This window comes from Mustelus asterias, chromosome 3 (assembly GCF_964213995.1).
Source record: "Mustelus asterias chromosome 3, sMusAst1.hap1.1, whole genome shotgun sequence".
In the NCBI taxonomy this organism is placed as follows: domain Eukaryota; kingdom Metazoa; phylum Chordata; class Chondrichthyes; order Carcharhiniformes; family Triakidae; genus Mustelus; species Mustelus asterias.
Window position 1 is genome coordinate 155,131,172 of NC_135803.1, and position 22,172 is coordinate 155,153,343.

General features: G+C 42.5%; 1 protein-coding gene across 1 annotated transcript in view; it reads left to right on the forward strand.

The window, feature by feature from the left end:
* The window catches only part of eefsec (eukaryotic elongation factor, selenocysteine-tRNA-specific), a 362,154-nt gene that overhangs the window by 78,548 nt on the left and 261,434 nt on the right, over positions 1 to 22,172 (forward strand). Inside the window, exon 2 of the mRNA XM_078209988.1 lies at positions 11,482 to 11,689. Coding sequence (XP_078066114.1) covers positions 11,482 to 11,689 — 208 coding nt within the window. The remainder of the gene's footprint in view (positions 1 to 11,481; positions 11,690 to 22,172) is intronic.

The following is a 22,172-nucleotide window of genomic DNA, read 5'->3' on the forward strand; positions in this document are numbered from 1 at the left end:
GGAAAGTACTTTGCACTGGTGCTATTCTTAGTATTGCTGCTACCCACCCGAATACACTTCTATAAATAGCAGGGTTTCTTTTTCCATTGATGATGAAATTCCACTCTGGTCATTTTAATTTGAGCTATCCTTAATTACCTTTGCACATGGCCATCACACAGCCAGTAATTTGTGAAAGCATAATTGGTGTTTTCAATGCCATTACCGCATTGCTTTTTGCAGACCTTGCTGTCGGTTAATTCGCTTTTTTCTGTCGCTTTCCTGCAGAGGCACAGTGAGGAAAATAAGGGTTAAGCCATTCAGGACTGAGATGAGGAAGAACGTCTTCACTCAGAGTTCTGAGCCTGTGGAATTCTCTACCACAGAAAGCTGTTGGGGCCAGCTCGTTAGATATGTTCAAGAGGGAGCTGGACGTGGCCCTTGTGTCTAAAGGGATCAAGGGGTCTGGAAAGAAAGCGGGAGTGGGATACTGAAAGTGCATGATCAGCTGTGATCATATTGAGTGGTGAAGGGCCAAGTGGCCTACTCATGCACCTATTTTCTATGTTTCAATGATTAACTTAATTTCCTGCATTCCCCGTACAGTGATAATGGCTTTGCTGGGAACGGGGAAATTCCCAAAGGTGAGCGGAGAGAATGGGAGAGATTGGATAGTTCTACCAAAGAGCAAGGCATGATGGGCTGACTATCTGCCTCCTGTGTTGTATCGTTCAAAAATTGTTAATACAGAGCTTGACTTTGCACACTGCCCAGATGAGGAAGCAAAAAACCGAACATACTCCATTCCCAGTGACACTTTACCAGATTACTTTGGCCCTGATCCCTTACTGTGTTGGGCACACATTGCTAACACATGCTGAATAACATGAAGCTACGTTCATGCAGTCATTTTCAGCTGATAAGTTACTGGCTAGAGTTTGCTATTCCATAATTACGTGATGCTAACTGTTTGATCCATTTGTTTGCTCTGAAACCAGTGTGTGATTAAGTATCTGATCCCAATGTTATATATGAATGAAAGATTTAATCAGGTGCTGCACGGCACCAAACTGAACCTCCAGCCCAAACAGTAGCTGACACGTAACTTTTGCCAGCCATGTGAGTCGCTGAGTGAGCTGAGTTTGATTGTTGTTTCCAGTCTGCTGTTCCACCTGGAGAAGGGAGTGACAATAGCATCTCTTCAACTACCTCACTCCCTACGGTAGCAGTCATAGTTCAGTGTGTCCCACGCTCATCTCAGCCCAAGGTTGTGGGTTCAAACCCCATTCTAGAGAGGAGAGCACGTAATTCATGCTGACACTTCATTGCAGTGCTGAGGAAGCACTGTACAGTTGGAATTGCCATCTTTCTGATGTTAAACTGAAACCCTGTCAGTTCTCTTGGATGGAAGTCAAAGATCCCGAGACACTGTTCACAGAAGAGTAGGCAGTTCTCCCTGGTGTCCTGGCTAATATTTATCCCAAACCAAAATCATTGAATGAGTTTATCTGGCCATTATCTCGTTGTGGGAGCTGGCTGAGCGCAAGTTGTTTTGTGCATTCCCCAGATTATATCAGTGAGTATGTTTCAAAAGTATTTACTTAATTATAAAGCATTTTGAAATGTCCTAACATCAACATTCTTGAAGGAGCCAAGAGCACCGCATCGAGGCCTTGATCATCCAAAACCAACTCTGCTGGGCCAGCCGTGTGCTTAGGATGTCAGAGTCCTGACTGCCAAAGCAAATCATCTTTACCCAGCTCATGGAAGATGTCCAAACAAGAGGAAAACAAAGGATGCATCTCAAAGAAGGCTAATGTCAAGAAATGCAACATAGACATCAATGCCGGGAAGACCCTTGCTCAGAAGAGACCTACTTGGAGGAACCTCCTGATTTAAGGGACATAATTCCTCCTGCACTCTGCATTGAAGCAGGGTTGATGACCTGGCTTGGTGGTAATGGTAGAGTGGGGGATATGCCGGGCCATGAGGTTGCAGATTGGGGTTGAGTACAATTCTGCTGTTGTTGATGGCCCACAGTGCCTCGAGGATGCTCAGTCCTGAGTTTCTAGATCTGTTTGATCTCATTTAGCACAGTTGTAGTGCCGCACAACGCAATGTGAAGACAACACTTCATCTCCACAAGGACTGTGCGGTGGTCATTCCTACTGATATTGTCATGTATAGTTGCATCTATGGCAGACCAATGGTGAGGATGAGGCTGTGTTTTTCCCTCTTGGTTCCCTCACCACCTACCACAGTTCCAGTCAAGCCAACTAGGCCCTTTAGGACACCGCCAGCTCGGTCTGTGGTGGTACTACTGAACCACTTTTGGGAATGGACATTGATGTCCCTGACCAAAAGTACATTCTCTGTCCTTGCCACCCTCAGTGCTTCCTCCAAGTGACATTCAACATGGAGGAATATTGATTCATCAGCTGAGGGGGGATGGTATGTGGTAATCAGCAGGAGATTTCCTTGTTCATATTTGATTTCATGCCATGAAACTTCATGGGGCCTAGAGTCGATTATTGAGGACTCCCAGGGCAACTTTCTTCCAACTGTATAACCACTGTGCAGCTGCCACCTCTGCTGGGTCTGTTCTGCCGATGAGACAGGGCATATCCAGGAATGGTGATCGTGGTGTCTGGGACATTTCTTTTAAGGTATGATTTCATGAGTATGACTATGCCAGGCTGTTGCTTGACCAGTCTGTCAGACAGCTCTCCCAATTTAGCTCCCAGATGTTAATAAGAAGAACCTTGCAGGTTGAACAGGACCTGTGCCTAGGTCGATGCCGGGTGGTTTGTCCGATTTCAGTCCTTTGTGTTTTTTTCGTAGCGATTGCTTTGCTAGACCATTTCAGGGGCATTTAAAGCGTTTAATCACATTGCTGTGGGTCTGGAATCAGATGTAGGTCAGACCAGGTAAGGGCGGCAGGTTTCGTGAACCAGATGGGTTTTTGCAACAATGGATAATGGTTTCATGGTCACCATTAGACTTTTAATTCCAGATGTTTTATTGAGTTTAAATTCCACCAAGTGCCGTGGTGGGATTCGAACCTGGAGCCCCAGAGCATTACCTTGGATTACTAGTCCAGTGATAATGCCAATGCGCCACACCTTTATTAAAAAGGTTAATAGGGTGCTATCCTTTATTACTCAAGGAATTGAACATAAAAGTAAGGATGTTATGTTTCATTTGTACAGGGCATTGGTGAGATTACATCTTGAATACTGTGTGCAGTTTTGGTCTCTTTTATATAAGGAAGGATGTAAATTCATTGGAGGAGTTTCAGAGGCTGTTTACTGGACTGATACCTGGAATGAGTGGGTTGTCTTAGTGAAGAATTGTGGTCGGTGCAGACTCAGGCCAAATGGCCTCCTCCTGCACTTAGGGATTCTTTGTTTATTCTTGTGGGTGAGTCCAGAACTAGGGGGCACTGTTTTTAAAATGAGATTAGGGCAGAGATGAGTTTTCTGAGAGGGTTGTGTGAATTTGGAACTTTCTGCCTCAGTCGGCGCTGGAGACGGGGGGTTAGTGAATACTAATAAGGTGGAGATAGATGTTCAACTTGTAAAGGGAATGTCAAACACTTTGTGACACAATTTAAAACATTTCACTGCCAATATTTATTCTTCTTCGAACATCTCCAAAGGAAAACTGACCATTCATCTAATTTGCTGTGTGCAATCTATTTGCCACTTTTTACTAAATAAAAATGGTGACTGCACTCAACAGGGAGGCGGTGGCGTAGTGTTAGTGCCACTGAACTACTAATCCTGAGGCCCAGGCTAATGCCTTAGTAACGTGGATTCAAATCCCACCACAGCAGCTGGTGGAGTTTAAATTTAATTAAATCTAGAATATAAAGCTAGTATCAACAATGGTGCCCATGAAACTATCGTTAATGTCTTAAAAACCCACTTGGTTAGCTAGTGTCCTTTAGGGGAGGAAATCTGTCATCTTTATCTGGCCTGGCCTAGACGTGATGCCTTACCCACAGCAATGGCCTTTTAAGCCACTCATTTCAAGTGCGACAAATGCTGACCTTGCCAGTGACCACCACATCCCATGAAAGACTAAACTTCCAAAGTAATTCAGTGTTAAAAAAGAGGATTTCTTAATGTTTCTACTGAATGGATGTAATATAGATATCAAATTATTGCTGTTGAATCATATCGCTAGAAGGACAGTAAGAGCTTTCATGTAATTTAATGAGAAATAGTATTTGGAATTATTTAGCGGAAGGCCATTGAGGAAAAAATCTCATCTTGCACATGCTCAAGTTCCCACAAACACTTCAGTCAGAATGTTGAAGCGCACAAAGATTTGTGCTGCAAAAGTCTATCCTTGATCCTGGCTTGAGGAGCAGGATTCAGCTAGTTTTATTTACCTACTTATGATGTGAGTGTACCTTTAAGAGTTTTTTAATTCATGCTCTCAGCCTTGGGTGATGTCACTCTTGGGAGGAGGAACAACCTGTGGACAGGTCAGGTGACGGATTTCATTTTCAGTTTCAGTTTGGAGCTGCAGGTTTGAGGTTTTAGTTTTGGAAGGGACAGCAAGCTAAAAAGAAGTGTTTTCCCCCTCTCCCTGGTGTTTTGAAAGTTATGTTGGTTAGCTGAAAACAGGATCTTGTTTCCCTGAAGGGTGAAAATCTGCTGCTGTTGGGGGCTGGACCAGAGTGTCGCAAGTGTTTTGGGAAGCTGTTTTTTCTTCAGCTTGTTCTGAGTGAATCCAGAGAACTGCAGACTTCAACCAAAGGACTCAATGTCCAGTATCATGTGAGCATTAGTCTTTGTTCTGTTGAACTTGTTTAAAATGTTTTGTCTATGGCAAGGTTTTGGTTTGATTGGAACACATTAGATATCTTTGTTAAGGTTATACATTGTAGTGGTTGTTTTGTTTCTTGTTTGTAATTGATAAAAGTTTTGCTAATTTTCTTGCTTTACGTGTTAACTATATTCTTAAATAAACTTTGTTTGATAAAAGCTCCCTCGTGGGTCATTTGAATCATGCCTGAAGTGAAACATCTCATGCTTATCCGAGCCAAATTTGCAATGGAAAATTTATGATTCAGGCAGGCTTCATGAAACACCTTGGAGTTTGTAACCTGAACCATAACATACTCCAGAGTTCTCAACTGGGTCAATTTCCTTTCTCTCTCTCGCTGTAAATCCCATCGAGATTTGGCGAATCACAACATTCGCATTGCCATGTTCGACCTGCGGAAGATAGTAAAAGAAGCGAGTATGCTGGCCCTTTTTGGAGAGCTTCCTGACAGCATCTTAACATGGTTATCATCAACTTGTTTTAGTTTATTCGGTGACTCACTTATTGATTTTTGTCTCCCTGCTGCATTTTTTTCCTTTGCATTTTTCAATTTGTAATTGCTAGTTTTATTTTTGGAGGTTGCTACTAAGGATAAGAAACTCTGTATTCCATGGTCTATTAAACGTCAACAGGGAAAGTTTAGTCACACACTTTGGAAGGGAAGTGTGGAATTAAACACCTGCAAGCAGTATGGGGAGTCTCAGTCTGTGAAGCCTCAAATGTTTGTGTTCTAGTTTTCTTGTTCGTTCATTCATATAATTCCTTGGAATAGGTTTGATGCCTGCGTTAGCTGATCTCAGCCAGAGCCGTCTTTAACAACATTACAATTAGTTGCGGTGCGCCAGGCTGGGCAAGGAAATAAAGGAAACCAGCAGAGCTTCCCACTTCTGAACACTGCCCAGAATCACTGCTGCGAGTGTGTGCAACCAGACATGGGAAGGCTGGGTACATGGGCAAAATGCTGGCGAACTTCCAACACCTTGTAGAATGGTTTCCCAGCGCATGTTGGCATTTTCTTGCAGGGTGAGATGGGATTGTGCACCTCTCATCCTGATGGAGCCTTAAAGCCACACACACAAATAAAATTTTAGAAGACGCAAAAGAGAAAATGCTGGAAAATCTCAGCAGGTCTGGCAGCATCTGTAAGGAGAAAAAAGAGCTGACATTTCGAGTTCAGGTGACTTTGTCAAAGCTTGTCAAAGAGCTTTGACAAAGGGTTGTCTGGACTCGAACCATCAGCTCTTTTCTCTCCCTACAGATGCTGCCAGACCTGCTGAGATCTTACAACGTTTTCTCTTTTGGTTTCAGATTCCCGCATCCGCAATAATTTGCTTTTAAAAGACGCACATTCGTAAGTATATGAAAGTTCATGATACAACTTGTGATTTCTTTCTTGTGGGGAAATATGTTCTCTGATTTATTAGATTTCATCTCCTCCGCAAATGAGCAGTAAACTATTACAAACATTTCCATATCATTGTGCTTACAGCAGTGACACCTTATACTTTTCATTGCGAGATGAAATATCTCATGGCTCCCATCCCTCTCCCAGTAAAGATTATTTGCAGTGTTTGAGTTACGGAGTGGTGTTTTTGCACTTCTGATTGTGATCCTGTAACTGCTGCTGGAAGCTTGGAAGGCAGGTCGGGACAGTTTTGTGCTTGATTGTCATATCGTCCCCTACTCATATTCAGAGTTTGCTGACAGTCGTCAGCAAATTGTCATTTGGGAGAATATGGTAGAGTCAGAATGGGTACTTGCGAGAGGTACCAGAGACTGGCTAGTATGTGTGGAATGTACCACAGCATGTGTCATCATTGTAAGGTTATTCCATTGGATTTATTAGCATTTCGAATGAAAGTTAATACATTTTGTCTAAACAATACTAATCAGTAATGTGTTATATGAATTTCAATGCTGGTGTGATGCCAGGTATGTAGGCCGTACATACTGTTATGGTTCAGGTCAGAAGCTCCAAAGTGTTTTATGCAGTCCGCCTGGATCATACGTTTTGCCTCTTGAATTTGGCTAGGAGAAGCATGAGTTGGTTCACTTCAGGTATGATTTAAATGACCCACTAGGGAGCTTTTATCAAACAAAGTTTATTTAAGAATATAGTTAACATGTATAGTAAGAAAATTAGCAAGAATTTTTATCAGTTACAAATAAGAAGCAGAACAACCACTATAATGTATAACCCTTAACAAATATATCTAATGTGTTCCAATCAAACAAAACAGTTGCCATAGACAAAACCCTTTTCACAAGTTTAACACAGCAAAGGCTAATGCTCACGTCGTACTGGACTTGAGGCCTTTGGATGAAGTCTGCAGTTCTCTGGATAGACTCAGAACAATTTGAAGTCAGAACAGCTTCCCAGACCAGGGAGACTCTCTGATCAAACCACCAAGAGCTACTTTCCCCCCTTCAGAAAGGCAAGACCTTCAGATAACCAGCAGAACTTTCAAAACCAGAGAGAGAGAGAGACGACTTTTCAGCTTGATGGCTCTTCTAAGACCAACTCAAAACTGTAGCTCCAAACTGAAAATGAAAAAATACTCATCACCTGACCTGCCATCCAGTTTCTTTTCCTCCTGACAATGCAGAGTTATAAAAAAGCCCAAAGTAGAAGCAAACAACTCCCATCCAAGCCACTTAAGGAGCAATAAAAAGACATCTGGTAGCCAACCCCGCAGTGTTCAGCTAGGGCTGTGAGTTAAGAAAACATTGAAGCTGTGAGAGCTGCAGAAACCATGATTTAAAAAAAAAAACTTTTTAAAGGTACACTAATGTCACATTGCCAATGACTGACCGATCACATCAAGCAGCAAGTTCCTTTGGCTGTTTGCAATTGGCAGAGTCCTGACCATACTCAACCAGCCCATACTTAATAAACTCAAAATGTCTACTGTTAGATGTGATTTTGTGATCGAACAGCACTTGCTGCATAACCCTGAGTGTGCTAAAAATTACACTACCAACCAATTGAAGATTATCAGTTGGGCTTGCAATATGGCTCGCTTATGCTTGCTAGAGGCTACATATATTCATCCACAGGGACCTGCCCTCTGTAGAGAAAAGGAACACATCCAGACATTGTGCCTTATTAATTAAAAAAAAAGCATTGCGGGAAATAGTTCTTTGGTGCACTCTCCATTGCAATGCCTCAACCAGTCAGAGCCCACTGCTAACAATCAAGCAGTGTATGTTGTTGCTTCCTTTGAAATTTGACATTTCTGCACCAGTGCTGCTGAGTGCAGGATGAAAAACTTCAACAGCATGTTTCTTCACTCAGCAATACAATTTCCACCCCCCCCCCCTCAATGTTCTTGACTTTTATTAATTTACAGGATGTGGGCGTCACTGGCTACGCCAGTGTTTATTGCCCATCCCGACTTGCCTTTGCAAAGGTGGTAGTGAGCGACCGTCTTCATTCTCGGGCTCTGGGCATTGCTGGCAAGGCTGACATTTATTGCCCAACCGCGATTGCTCTTGAGAAGCTGGTGGTGAGTCATCGCCATGAACTGTGTAGTCCACATGAGCGTGCTCCCTCGGTGCTGTTGGTTGAGAAGTTCCAGGATTTTAACCTAGCGGCAATGAAAGAGCAGCTGATGCATGTCCAAGTTGAGATGGATTGTGAGAGTTGGAGAGGTACCCCTCAGTGTGGTGTTCCAAAGCACTTGGTACACTTGTTTTATGACATGCTGCAGTTCGTGAGGTGCTGGACGTTGTTTCAATGACATCTTGAGCGCTCCAGTGCCTTTCCCATTCTTCATGGGAGTTTAGATGGAGCACATTCCCAATGTTTTGGACACTGAATCTGACTGTGGTGCCCAGCTACCATGTCAAGATTGGTTACCAAATGTTGCACAAGTAAGAACATCATAACCATTTTCCATACAGATATTCTGAATTTATTTTCAAACGTTTTGCACTTCCACATGCTAACTCACACCATCACTCCTGTGCTCGCTGAGCCGTTTATCTTCCTGTTCCAGGTGTGGCTCAATGTTTTAAATTCTCATCCTTGTGTTCCAATTTCTTTCCTCTCCCTATGTGAATCATCTCCAGCCCTACAATTAGAGGGTTGCACATCTCTAATTCTGATATTTTATATTTGATTTGATTTATTATTGTCACATACAGTGAAAAGTATTGCTGCTTGCGCGCTATACAGGCAAAGCATACCACTCACAGAGAAGGAAACGAGAGTGCAGAATATAGTGTTACAGTCATAGGGTGCAGAGAAAGATAGAATAAAGTTTTAGAAGCATAGAACGAGAGTAAAAGCTAGAATTAGAAGGTATGCTGGGCACAGCTTGCAAGAAGTTGCCTCACTCCGACGCCATTGTGAGTTTACCTATATATCCTGATTTCAATCCCTCCACCATTGTGCTTTCAATTGGCCAGGCCTGAAGCTCTGAAATTCCTTCCCTACATCGCTCTACCTCATTCTCCTCCTTTTAACCTCTCCTTAAAGCTTACCTTTGACCCAGCCATTGGTCATTTTCCCTCATACCTCTGTGGCTGTGTGTCAAATTTTCTTTGAGCCTCATGTGAAACACCTTAGGAATTATTTTACGGTGGTAAAGGTGTGTGTAACTGCAAGCTGCTCTTGTTCACTTAGTCAAGAAAGGATTTTCTGCAGTAATAACTTATCTTTTGATAACGATGGCTGTTAAATTTATCACTGTCTTTTAGGGGCATAGCAGCGGCTGTTGAATTTATCACTGTCTTTTAGGGGGCAGTTTGGGCCTGCTTGCTATAGTGCACATTGTGTTGGCTGATAATCAGATCACCTTTGAGTCTGTTTCACCCTAACTGGTTTATTATGAATGCGCAACAGCGAGGAAGCACTTGGAAAAATATTGCCGGGTGCATTCAGTTGTGAACTGGTTCCAACGGCCCTGCTTCTAAAAACAGCAATGATTTATGTGCAGTTAAATTTAACCCTTCCTGCACTTATCAACATGATTTGATACACAACAGGAAACAGCTGGTGCTCTTCCAAACAACTCGACATGTATTAATTAGTCCTGTAGGATCAATTCCTGACATGTTTTTCCCTGAACCTTCTTTTAGTTTTGCAGCTTCTTTCTATTTGGCTGTTTTGTACGGTCTGTAAAATTACTCTTGACGGAATGTCGGTGTCTGAAGATGCAGCTTTCTTATTTGTTGTTGGTTACAGGTTTTCAGCTCAAGATCAGGAGTTCAAGGGACAGGAATCTGCATCCCACAGCTTTGAGACATTACATGGGACTGCTCCAACTTCCAGTGCTGCCGTGATTCCCTGCTCTTTTTGGTTCTTGTTATAGAGAACTTTCAGCACAGAAACAGGCCATTCGGCCCAACAGGACAATGCCAGGACTTATGGCCAACACAAGCCTCCTATCGTGCCACTTCATCTCACCCTATCAGCATTTCCTCTGTTTTTCTAGCATCAATCACCCCCTCACCACCCCCCTTCCCACTCTGCCACTGCTCTTGTGAAGATGTCGCCTCTTGCTCTATGCGGTATCATAGGCACTTGCCTCCCTTATCTACATGGCTGTGAGTCGTGCACACACCTTAATTGTGAACCTCAATGGGTCATTTGACTGCAATGGATACTGCAGTTGATTCTGTCCCTCGCTTGATATTCGGACAAATGCAAAATGTCACTAAATGTTAATCAGAAGACCGATCCCTTCCTGAATTTCCTCTCCTCCAACTCGTGAAGCTGATTGTAGAACCGTTGCTGCCATCCTACACAGACTGAATTGAGCCTTGTGGACAACATTGAGTTGGTCAATGGATCAGCTTACTGAACGTTCAGGTGGACATGAGAGATCTCCTGGCAATGTTTTTTGAGGGAGAGCAGGTGAGTCCTCCAAGGTGTCCTGGCCAAGATTTATCCCTCAACCAACATCACAAAAACAAAGAAAAGTACAGCAAAGGAACAGGCCCATCGACCCTCCAAGCCTGTGCCGATCATGAAGTCCCAACTAAACTTTAAAAAAAACCTTCTGCACTTAGTTGGTCCATATCCCTCTATTCCCTCCCTATTCATGTACCCAGATCATCTGGTCATTATCACTTGGCTGTTTATGGGATCTTGCTTTGGACAACTTAGCTGCTGAGTTTCCTACATTACAACAATGACTGTACTTCAAAAGTGCTTGCTGTAAAGAGCTTCGGGAAGTCCTGTGAATGTGAAAGGTGATATCGAAATGCAAGTCTATCTTATTGATTGCAGATTGCGGAAATCATTTTACCTTCCTTCATATACCCTGCTGGGGACAGTTTGAACTAATCCAGCCTGTTGGGGAACTAACAGGATTGGGTGGAACTCTAGTTTTACACCCAGTTCAAGTTTCCTCTCCATTGAAATTCAGCTGTTCCTGTGGGTTTCCCATCTGGTGAATTAGGTTAACATAATCTCTATTTCAAGAGGCGTATCCTGATGAAATAGATTCACACCTTAAAAGTGGATCATTATATAAAAAGATACAAAATATGATTTATTGTTGGGATCTGGAAGGTTATGTTGCGCTTGTGAACTTACAAATTAATGCATATGTTTTTGAGTGGAAAGTACAAATATTAATCAGCAACATATTTTCTTTTACTTGCCAATAATTAATTGCATCCACCAATCCCAAAATGAAATGTTGCATTATCCTGCAGGTTCCCAGATCATTGATCTGATGATGCTGGTAGTTGATGTGACAAAGGGCATGCAGACACAGTCTGCGGAATGTCTGGTTATTGGCGAAATTACATGTCCCCGGATGGTGGTAATCCTGAACAAAGTCGACCTCCTACCAGAGGCGAAGAAGCAGGCGGCGATAGACAAAATGAAGAAGAAAATGCAGAAGACACTGGAGAATACAAGGTAATCCCACCTCATATACACCTGGGGACACTTGTGCTGGGTCTAACGGCTGGGTTGATCGAGTTAAGGTAAAGATCAATCATGATCTAATTGAATGGCAGACAAGTTTGAGATGACGAATGGCCAACTTCTGTTCCGAAGAAGAGTCATATTGGACTCAATACATTAACTCCATTTCTCTTCTTTCTATTTTGATTCCTGTTCCTATGAATTGACAATACCTCAAATTCTGTTTTTCTAATTTTAAGATTATGTCCTTCATTTTCTTGACTCTCCCAAATGTGACAATCTTCCAGATCATCCTTGTGGTATCCATTCGACCCCTCAAGTGTGCAAACCCTTTATTGCTTATTTGGACTATGATTTGCGAAGGCATTTATGAATATTAATTCATTGTATTCCATACCATTGTGTAATTACCCCACCCCCAGTACACTGCATGTTCTTTCCGTGTCTGCGAGGGTTTCCTCCCACAGTCCGAAAGACGTGCAGGTTAGGTGCATTGGCCATGTTAAATTCTCCCTCAGTGTACCCAAATAGTTGCCGGAATGTGGTAATTGTGTTGCTAATAAATAAGCTTAAAAAAAATTGCCCTTCCCCTAGTGTTCCTGAGCAATACTCAACATCCGCATTCTCCAGTCCTCTGGGACCACACCTGTATCTCAGGAATTTGGGAGATTATTGCCAGTTTGTGATTATTCCCATCCATAAGAACATAAGAAATAGGAGCAGGAGTAGGCCATCTAGCCCCTCGAGCCTGCCCCGCCATTCAATAAGATCATGGCTGATCTGAAGTGGATCAGTTCCACTTACCCGCCTGATCCCCATAACCCCTAATTCCCTTATCGATCAGGAATCTATCTATCCGTGATTTAAACATATTCAATGAGGTAGCCTCCACCACTTCAGTGGGCAGAGAATTCCAGAGATTCACCACCCTCTGAGAGAAGAAGTTCCTCCTCAACTCTGTCCTAAACTGACCCCCCTTTATTTTGAGGCTGTGCCTTCTAGTTCCCTTTCTAAGTGGAAAGAATCTCTCCACCTCTACCCTATCCAGCCCCTTATAGGTCTCTATAAGATCCCCCCTCAGCCTTCTAAATTCCAACGAGTACAAACCCAATCTGCTCAGTCTCTCCTCATAATCAACACCCCTCATCTCTGGTATCAACCTGATGAACCTTCTCTGCACTCCCTCCAAGGCCAATATATCCTTCCGCAAATAAGGGGACCAATACTGCACATAGTATTCCAGCTGCGGCCTCACCAATGCCCTGTACAGATGCAGCAAGACATCTCTGCTTTTATATTCTATCCCCCTTGCGATATAGGCCAACATCCCATTTGCCTTCTTGATCACCTGTTGCACCTGCAGAAGGGTTTTTGCGTCTCATGCACAAGGATCCCCAGGTCCCTCTGCACAGCAGCATGTTGTAATTTCTTTCCATTTAGATAATCCAATTTGCTATTATCCGTATTTCCCACAGTGCCCTCCTGGTCCTGGTGACTTATCAATTTTAAATACAGCCAAACTTCCTAATGTCTCCTCTTTTTTATCAATTTTCTATCGACTCCACCCCTCCTTTGCTACTCTTTTACTATTTATCTGCCTAAAGAAGACTTTTGAAATCCATTTATTAGCTGCCGATTTCTTCCCATACACTCTCGTTGCTTCTCTTATTCGTTTTTCACTTCCTATCTGAATTTTCCATATTCAACCTGTTTCTCACTTGTATTGTCAACCTGACATCTGCCATATGCATTCTTTTGCTGCTTCATTTTACCCTCAAACTCTTTCATCATCCAGGAAGCTCTCACCTCGTTTGACCTATCTTCCTCCCCCACAGAATATATGTCTACTGTACCCAAACCATCTCTTTCAAAAACAGGCTAGTGTTTGATTCCAGTTGACCTGGGACTCATCTGTTCTCTCTCTGTTCAAAGTGCCCATGCCCCAATTAATTATCTCTGCCCTGAATTGCTCCTAGTCTTTTTCCGTAACTAACCTGAGCACAATGATACTGTGATCGCTGTCTCCTAAATGTCCCCTCTTGTCACTTGATTCACGTGACACACTACATTCCCAGACCAGATTCAGCATACCTATTTCTTTATTAAGCCAGAAACATATTGTTCTAGACAATTCTCTTGAACACACTCAAGAAACTCATCCCCTCTCTGCCCTTTATCACTGATTATACTATGATAATTAAAGTTTCCATATAACTACTCTAACTTTTTTCTCTATAATTTCTGTGCAGATTTGTTTATCTTGTCCTAGTTGGCGACTGATATAATACAGAGTAGTGTGATGATGCCTCTATTGTTTCTTAACTCTAATCAAATAGATTCTGTCCTTACCTCCTCTGAGAAACTATCTCTCTGCAGCACTGTAATATTCTCAATCAATACTGCTACTCTTTTCTCCTCTTCTTTTATTTAAGTTTATTTATTAGTGTCACCAGTAGGCTTACATTAACATAGCAATGAAGTCTCTGTGAAAATCCCCTCGTCGCCACACTCTGACACCTGTTCGGATACACTGAGGGAGAATTTAACACGCCAATGCACCTAACCTGCATCTCTTCGGACTGTGGGAGGAAACCGGAGCACCCGGAGGAAACCCATGCAGACACGGGGAGAACATGCAGACCCCGCACAGACAGTGACTCAATCTGGGTCCCTGGCGCTGTGAGACAGCAGTGCTAACCAATGTGCCACCGTGCCACCCTATCCCTATCTTAACGGATCTGGATATAAGATGTTCAGTAAAGTACCCTGGACTTGTACCCAGAGATGGTGGCGGTGAATTGCTTTCCTGAACCACTGCATCAGTGTGATTGAATACACACTTGTGGTGCTGCTGGGGAGGGAATTCCAGGATTTTGACCCAGTGACTGAAGGAGTGGCGATATATTTACAAGTCGATATATATATATATATATATATATATATATATATATATATATATATATATATATATATATGTCCGCCTTGTAAATATATATATATATCCCCATATATATATATATATATATATATATATATGGGGATATATATATATATTTACAAGGCGATATATTTACAAGAGGGGACATAGCTTTAAATTGAGGGGTGATAGATATAGGGCAGATGTCAGAGGTAGGTTCTTTACTCAGAGAGTAGTAAGGGCGTGGAATACCCTGCCTGCAACAGTAGTGGACTGGCCAACATTAAGGGCATTTAAATGGTCATTGGATAAACATATGGATGATATTAGACTAGTGTAAGTTAGATGGGCTTTCGATTGGTTTCACAGGTTGGCGCAACATCGAGGGCCGAAGGGCCTGTACTGCGCTGTAATGTTCTATGTTCTATATTCTATATTCTAAGTCAGAATTTTGTGAGACTTGGGGCAGGGATGGGCGGAAGAGAATTGTAGGTAGTGATGTTCCCATGTATCTGCTGTCCTTGTCCTTCTAGGGGGTAGAGGTCATAGATTTTGGAGGTTCTGTTGAAGAAGCCTTGATGAGTTGCTGCCTGTGCTTCTAGATGATGCACACTGCTGAAGGTATTAACTCTTGCTGTAGTGTAGTTCCATTGGTAGCAGCAGCTTCCAGGATGTGGTAGTGTAATGGTTATGTTGGTGGGCTAATCATGCAGAGAATGTGAATTCAAATCCCATCATGGTCGTTTTGAAAATTTGAATTTAATTTATTTATTTGGAAATGAAAGCATGCGTCATTTAAAGTGACCACAAAACTGGTTTGTTGCAAAACCATAACTGGTTCATTAATGCCCTTTAGTAAAGAAAGCTTACCATTGTTACCCACTCTGGGCTATATGTGACTCCAGGTCCATGCCAATATGGTTGACTCTATCGGACATCTGAAATCTAGCAAGCCACTACCATGCTAACTTTTCAGAATGGCTAGAAATGGGCAGCAGCTGTTGACTTTGGCAGTGATGCATCCATCTTGAGAATGATTCAAAATTGTCTTAAGTGGCACTTCAGGGGACTGGCAGAAGTTCCGTACTTAAATCTTGACCTAACTAATCTCTTTAGAAGGATAGAGATAAGTGGCTGCCCAGACATACTGAGGCCAATTCTGTTACCACAAGAGCTCCTGCAAGAACTAAGATTAGCTTATTCATTGGGATTGAACCTATGCTATCTGATTTATAACTTCACCAGGCTAGGTCATTAGGAGCTAGTCATCGACTTCAGGAAGCGTAGTGGAGGACATGCCCCTGTCTACATCAACAGTGATGAAGTGGAAATGGTTGAGAGCTTCAAGTTTTTAGGTGTCCAGATCACCAACAACCTGTCCTGGTCCCTCCATGCTGATGCTGTAGTTAAGAAAGCCCCACCAACACCACTACTTTCTCAGAAGGCTAAGGAAATTCGGCACGTCCACTACGACTCTCACCAATTTTTACAGATGCACCATAGAAGGCATCCTATTCAGATGTATCGCAGCTTGGTATGGCTCCTGCTCTGACCAAGACTCCAAGAAGCTACAAACGATTGTGAACGTAGCCCAGTCCATCAGGCAAACCAGCCTCACATCCATTGACTCTGTCTACACTTCCCGCTGCCTCGGGAAAGCAGCCAGCATAATTAAGGACTCGGACATGCTCTCTTCCACCTTCTTCTGTCGGGAAAAAGATACAGAAGTCTGAGATCATGTACAACAGACTCAAGAACAGCTTCTTTCTTGCTGTCATCAGACTTTTGAATGGTCCTGTCATATATTAAGCTGATGTTTCTCTTCACCCTATCTGTAACTGCAGCATATATTCTGCACCCTCTCCTTTCCTTTTCCCCTATGTACTCTATGAACGGTATGCTTTGTCTGTATAGCGCAAGAAACAATACTTTTCACTGTATCCCAATAAATGTGACAATGAATCAAATCATTACCCATTAAGCTATGATACAAACATCGTAGACTATTTTAACTTCTTGAAACAGGGTGTCACGTGTAAATCCTGTAAACCCATCTCTCTGCTTAGATTACATATTTGCTTGTTTCTCCTGCGTGGTCTCAGAGGTTTCAAAAGGATTTTTCTTGCATTGCATTTGCTGCACAGATAGAGGCCATTAAGCCCATCAGTTTGGGGGCGGCACAGTGGTTAGCACTGCTGCCTCACAGCTCCAGAGACCTGGGTTTGATTCCCCGCTTGGATCACTGTCTGTGTGGGATTTGCACGTTCTCTCTGTGTTTGCGTGGGTTTCCTCCAGGTGCTCCAGTTTCCTCCCCCAGTCCAAAGATGTGTGGGTTAGTTGCATTGGTCATGCTAAATTGACCCTTAGAGTCCCGGGATGCATAGGTTAGAGGGATTGGCAGGGTAAATATGTGGGATTATGGGGATAGGGCCTGGGTGGCATTGCTGTCGGTGCAGACTCAATGGGCTGAATGGCCTCCTTCTGCACTGTAGGGTTTGATTCTTGGTTTATGCTCACCGTACTCCATCTCACCTGATTAACATGTCCTTTTTATTCCTCTCTGGCTCACTTACTTCCTAACTTCCTCGAAAGTGCGTTCTTATTGTAGTTGCCTCATTGGGGGATAAATCTTATTACAAGATCTGCCAGTTTCTGTCTTCTGAGTTATCTGCGTAGTAATGAGGAGGTCACATACAGTTCCCAAACTTTCATGGTGTACGGCTTTGTGGCTTGCGAAGACAAAAGTTTGGACATCCTGTTTTAAACTATAAAAATAGCCTTTAACTAATCAGAGTGCAGTGTTGAACTGTTCTAGTATTCTAGCCCATTATGTATGTGGCACTAACATTTGTAATTCCCAAATTTTGCTGGCCGATTTCAGTTATTTCATTCGCTTTCACTGCTCACTATGAAGCCTGATATCATTTTTGAACACAACCCAAAATTTCTCTGCCAGGAAACATAAGGGAATGGCTGGTTTTTCCATAATTAATGAGCTGCTAATGAAATCCCATTTTTTTTTTTGATACACAATCCAAAGTTATCATCTTTCCGCTAATGGGCTGTTAATTATGGAGAAAAATTGGCATTTTCAATAAGATTTTCAGACCCTTTGTCTCTGAGCCTAATTTCTGCGCGCACAATGTTTGGGAGAGAAAGATTAGAAGTTTTTTTTGTACCGTGCACCACCTGAAAACTGAATTAATAATCATTTTTAAAAGGGGAAGCAGATGAATAATTAAAAAAAGATACATTTATGTCACCCTTGCAACTATTCTAATCTTATGAAAATCTTAGGAGGGGATCACACAGCAGGGAAGGAGGCGTTTGGTTTCTTGTACCTGGACCAGCTCTTTGAAAGAACTACCTCATTCTCAGTTTTTTCCTCCCATCACCCTGCAGTCAGTCCTGTCTAAGTACATTGCTAATTGCTGCTGTGGAATCTGATACCACCACACTTTCAGGTAATGCAATCCAGATCTTAACAGCCCTCTGTGTGAAGAAATTTCAGTGGCTTTTGGTTTCCCTGCCACTTGCCAGAGGAAATGATTTCTCCCTATTCGCTCTATCAAAACCCCTCATAATTTTGAACATCTGTCTTAGGACTCCCCTTCATCATCTCGGTTCTGAAGAGAATAATTGCAGCTTCTCCAAATTCTTTTTGTAACCGAACCCCTGAGCAGATCGTAAGTTGCAATTCTGTTCACTTCGTCGGAGGGGTCCTAAGTAATTAACCATAGACTACATAGGACCATTCGCATCTTTGTCGATTAGAAAGATAATTGGTTGCATATAGATTGAGGACATCATTCTGCAGGCATGGGGCAAGGTGAGGAGGTGCCTCCATGAACTGCCGCAGCTGGTACAACCAGTGATGTCATTCTGTGTCACACACTAGCCATCCAGCCAACTGAGCTAACCAACCCTACACTGAGGGGTCCTACTCAGAATGCTAATCTATCGCACTATGTTAGATGTTGACTGCTGCAAGCATTTCCCACATCTGTAGTTGTTCCTCTTTCCTTTTCTAACCTTTGCTTCTTTACTTTTTTCCCTGTAAGTGCAGCGTGTTCTCTTTTTGTTCTGCTGCTTTCACTGCCTCCAACATGAAACAATTTGAGGTCCCTTGTATAGAGTCCTGGAGCTAAGTCAAAAAGGAACAAGCAGATGCCAAGAATTTCATCTGGAAGAGGGACAATAGATTAGAAAAGGGCAATGTTTGAGTTTATTAGTGTTGTATAGAGGCTATGAAGTAGTCCCATTAGTTTGGTATTAGAAGACCATCTGATACTTTAGTTAAATGTAGGGAAAAAACATTATGCCTTTATGAGTGGCTGTTTTGCACGCCTGGAAGGAATGCAGAATAATCTTGCTGTGTGACATCTGATCTTTTATCTCTCTCGGCAAATTAACCTCAGTACTTTCCTGTCTTCTCTCTCACCCTTCTGTCTTCTTCCGCTTTTTGCTGTTATCAGTTCCTTAGCTCTGTAACCTTCTCTTTTTATTGATAGCACTAATTTTCATGCACTCGGGAACCTGTCCTGCATTCCTCTGAACACTCAAATATGCCATTCTATTTACCCCTATGGGTCGCATGGTGGTACAGTGGTTAGCCCTGCTGACTCACAGTGCCAAGGACCCAGATTCGATTCCTGGCTTGGGTCACTGCCTGTGTGGAGTCTGTACATTCTCCCCGTGTCTGCGTGGTTTTCCTCTGGGTGCTCTGGTTTCCTCCCACAGTCTGAATGACGTGCTGGTTAGGTGCATTGGCCATGCTAAATTCTCCCTCAGTGTACCCGAACAGGCGCCAGAGTGTGGCGACTAGGGGATTTTCACAGTAATTTCATTGCAGTGTTAATGTAAGCCTACTTGTGACAATAAATAAACTTAAAACATTAAGCCGCTCGCTAGCTGCATTTAATTGTGTTGTACCATCACTTACTCTAATTTATTCTTAAGATTGCAAAACTGTGTGTCCCCTCTTTTCCTTCAGTCCTTCCTTTCTCTTCGAGTCACTGGGCTTAATAACGCAAACATCTGCCACTGGATTTATCTCATCTGCTCTCTTGCTCTCATCCTGGTTGTATCACGGGCCTTGGTTTTTCACCTTGAGCTTCTCTGTTTGAAAAGCAACTACTTGTCGCAAAGTTGAGGCATTCTTTCAAATCGTGGAGTGTTTGTTTGAAACAGCACCCACAAAACTATTCGAGTGGTGTTTATTAATATGTCTCTGGGTAAATGAGACTGCCTTCTCTGTTAAGTCCAGATTCTGGAAAATAAAGCCCTTTTTATTTTTGCGTTCCCGGTCTGAAACAAATTAAAATTAAACACCTCCAGGGCTTGAAGGCTGCTGAAGGTACACGCGGAGATTTAAAGATGTTCAGAAAATATTTTCTGTAAGAATATAAAAGATGAATTGTTGTATTGTTCCCGAGATATTGCCACGGTCCTACTGAATTTGCGTGACCAAATGTGCAGAGTTCAAAATTTGTTGTTATAATTGCCCCTTTAGGGTTCAGCTGAGTTTTTCTTTGCCTGTGCAGATGTAGTTATCTAATTTATTAATTTACATTTTAGTATACCCTGCCTGTGGGCAAGAGTTGAACTCCAAATAGCCTGTTACATTTGAATAGGTTTGGAATGGAAATGTATTTAGCAATAAGGGGTATAATGTTATTTGCAGAATACATCTTGTTTAAATTGCAAGTTAATCCATTTAAGCAGCAAATGTCCCCTTTACTGAGCAGTTTTTTGGGGGGGAGGGAAAACAACTCTCTTGTCTTTTATGTAACACAACAATTAGTTGTCGTTTTTAAACGAGGGGAAAATAATCAGCTCCGTTTAATATTTTAGTAAATTTGTTCAATTGTGAAGATTTTACATGGTTTGACCGGCTAATGGTTTGCAATTGGTTTAAATAAAACATACATTAATGATCAGCGTGCCTCTTTTAAATATAAAGTGGCTCTTTCTCCAAACAATTTATCCAGTTGAAGTGTAAAAATGGTCCTTTTTACAAACAATTGACCTAACCAAAGTATTTAACCCTGTCCTGCGTGATGGCATAGTGGTTCGCACTGCTGCCTCTCAACCCCAGGGACGTGGCTTTGATTTGCGGCTTGGGTCACTGTCTGTGTGGAGTTTGCATGTTCTCCCTGTGTCAGTGTGGGTTTCCTCCATTGCTCCGGTTTCCTCCCACAGTTCAGAGATGTGCAAGTTAGGTGGATTGGCCATGCCAAATTGCCCCTTAGTGTCAGGGGGATTAGCTAGGGTAAATACATGGGTTTACGGGCGTAGGGCCTGGTTGGGATTGTGGTCAGTGCAGGCTTAAAGTTAAAGTTTGTTTATTAGTCACAAGTAGGCTTACGTTAACACTGCAATGAAGTTACTGTGAAATTCCTCTAGTCGCCACACTCCGGCGCCTGTTCAGGTCAATGCACCTGGCTTGATGGGCTGAATGGTCTCCTTCTGCACTATGGGGATTCTATGATTCTTTTTATCTTTTGCAGTGACTGGTTAGACTTAACAGGCTTTCTAAATGAGCCTGTTTGTTTCTGTGAACAAGCTATCTAAATTCTATAGAGCCAGGGCAGTCCTTTTCTCCATATTAATTTTGATGGCTCAAACATGACCTACATGCGCCAGTTACAACAGTTCTACACTTTAAAAGTACTTAATTGTCTGTGAATGTGTCAGGATGTCCTGTGCTTGAGAAAGGCACTATATAAATGCAAGCCTATTTTTTTCACTGGAATTTGTGGCTCATTGGTTAGTCACTGGCTACTTGCCTCTCAGATACCAGTGCAGATGAAGTGAGCTTGTGCAGTCTTCAATTCAACATAAAACACTACTGAGCTGACAATCTATCTTAGAGAGGCCTGAGGATGTCTGGTGTGGAAATTGGGGGGACAAAAAAGCAAAGCAAATGTACATTGGGCATCCTGTTCTGCAGCAGTACACTTTGGGGGAAGAACTTGGCACATTTTGTATCACATCTTTACTGCTCTGTGACCTCTTTAAGTACTTTGATTTGGACATGGATTGGGACTTTTTTCTCTTGACCTAGCAGGGTTCTTTAAGTCAATGCAGGGATTTGTTAGGGTAAACGTAGAGGAAGTGTTGCCACTTGTGGTAGGGAGACCAAGACTGAGGTTTGCCAACCCTCCAGGATTGGCCTGGAGTCTCCAGGAATTAATGATCCATCTCTAGAACATTGCTGTGTGCAACCCTGAAGAAAGTCATCAGGGCATTAAAAAAGACTGGGTTTGTTGGGGTCATTTTATTCAACATTTCTCTTTACCAGATGTAAAAATATTGAAAAGGATGAAAAAGGCTGTTTGAGCATCATCCAATTGGGTAATAAGTCTTTTTGCTTTCGAGTTGGTGTAAGATGGCAGCAGGTCACAAGAATGGATGTGTTGGCCGGCTAATGGCTGGAGCGTGGGGGCACGTCATGTGATGAAACCTCCAGGAATGCATTTAATCGCAATTGGCAACTATCAAAGCTAGAGAGCATGAATATAATAGTCACCAATCAATCCTTAATTTAGAAAAGTT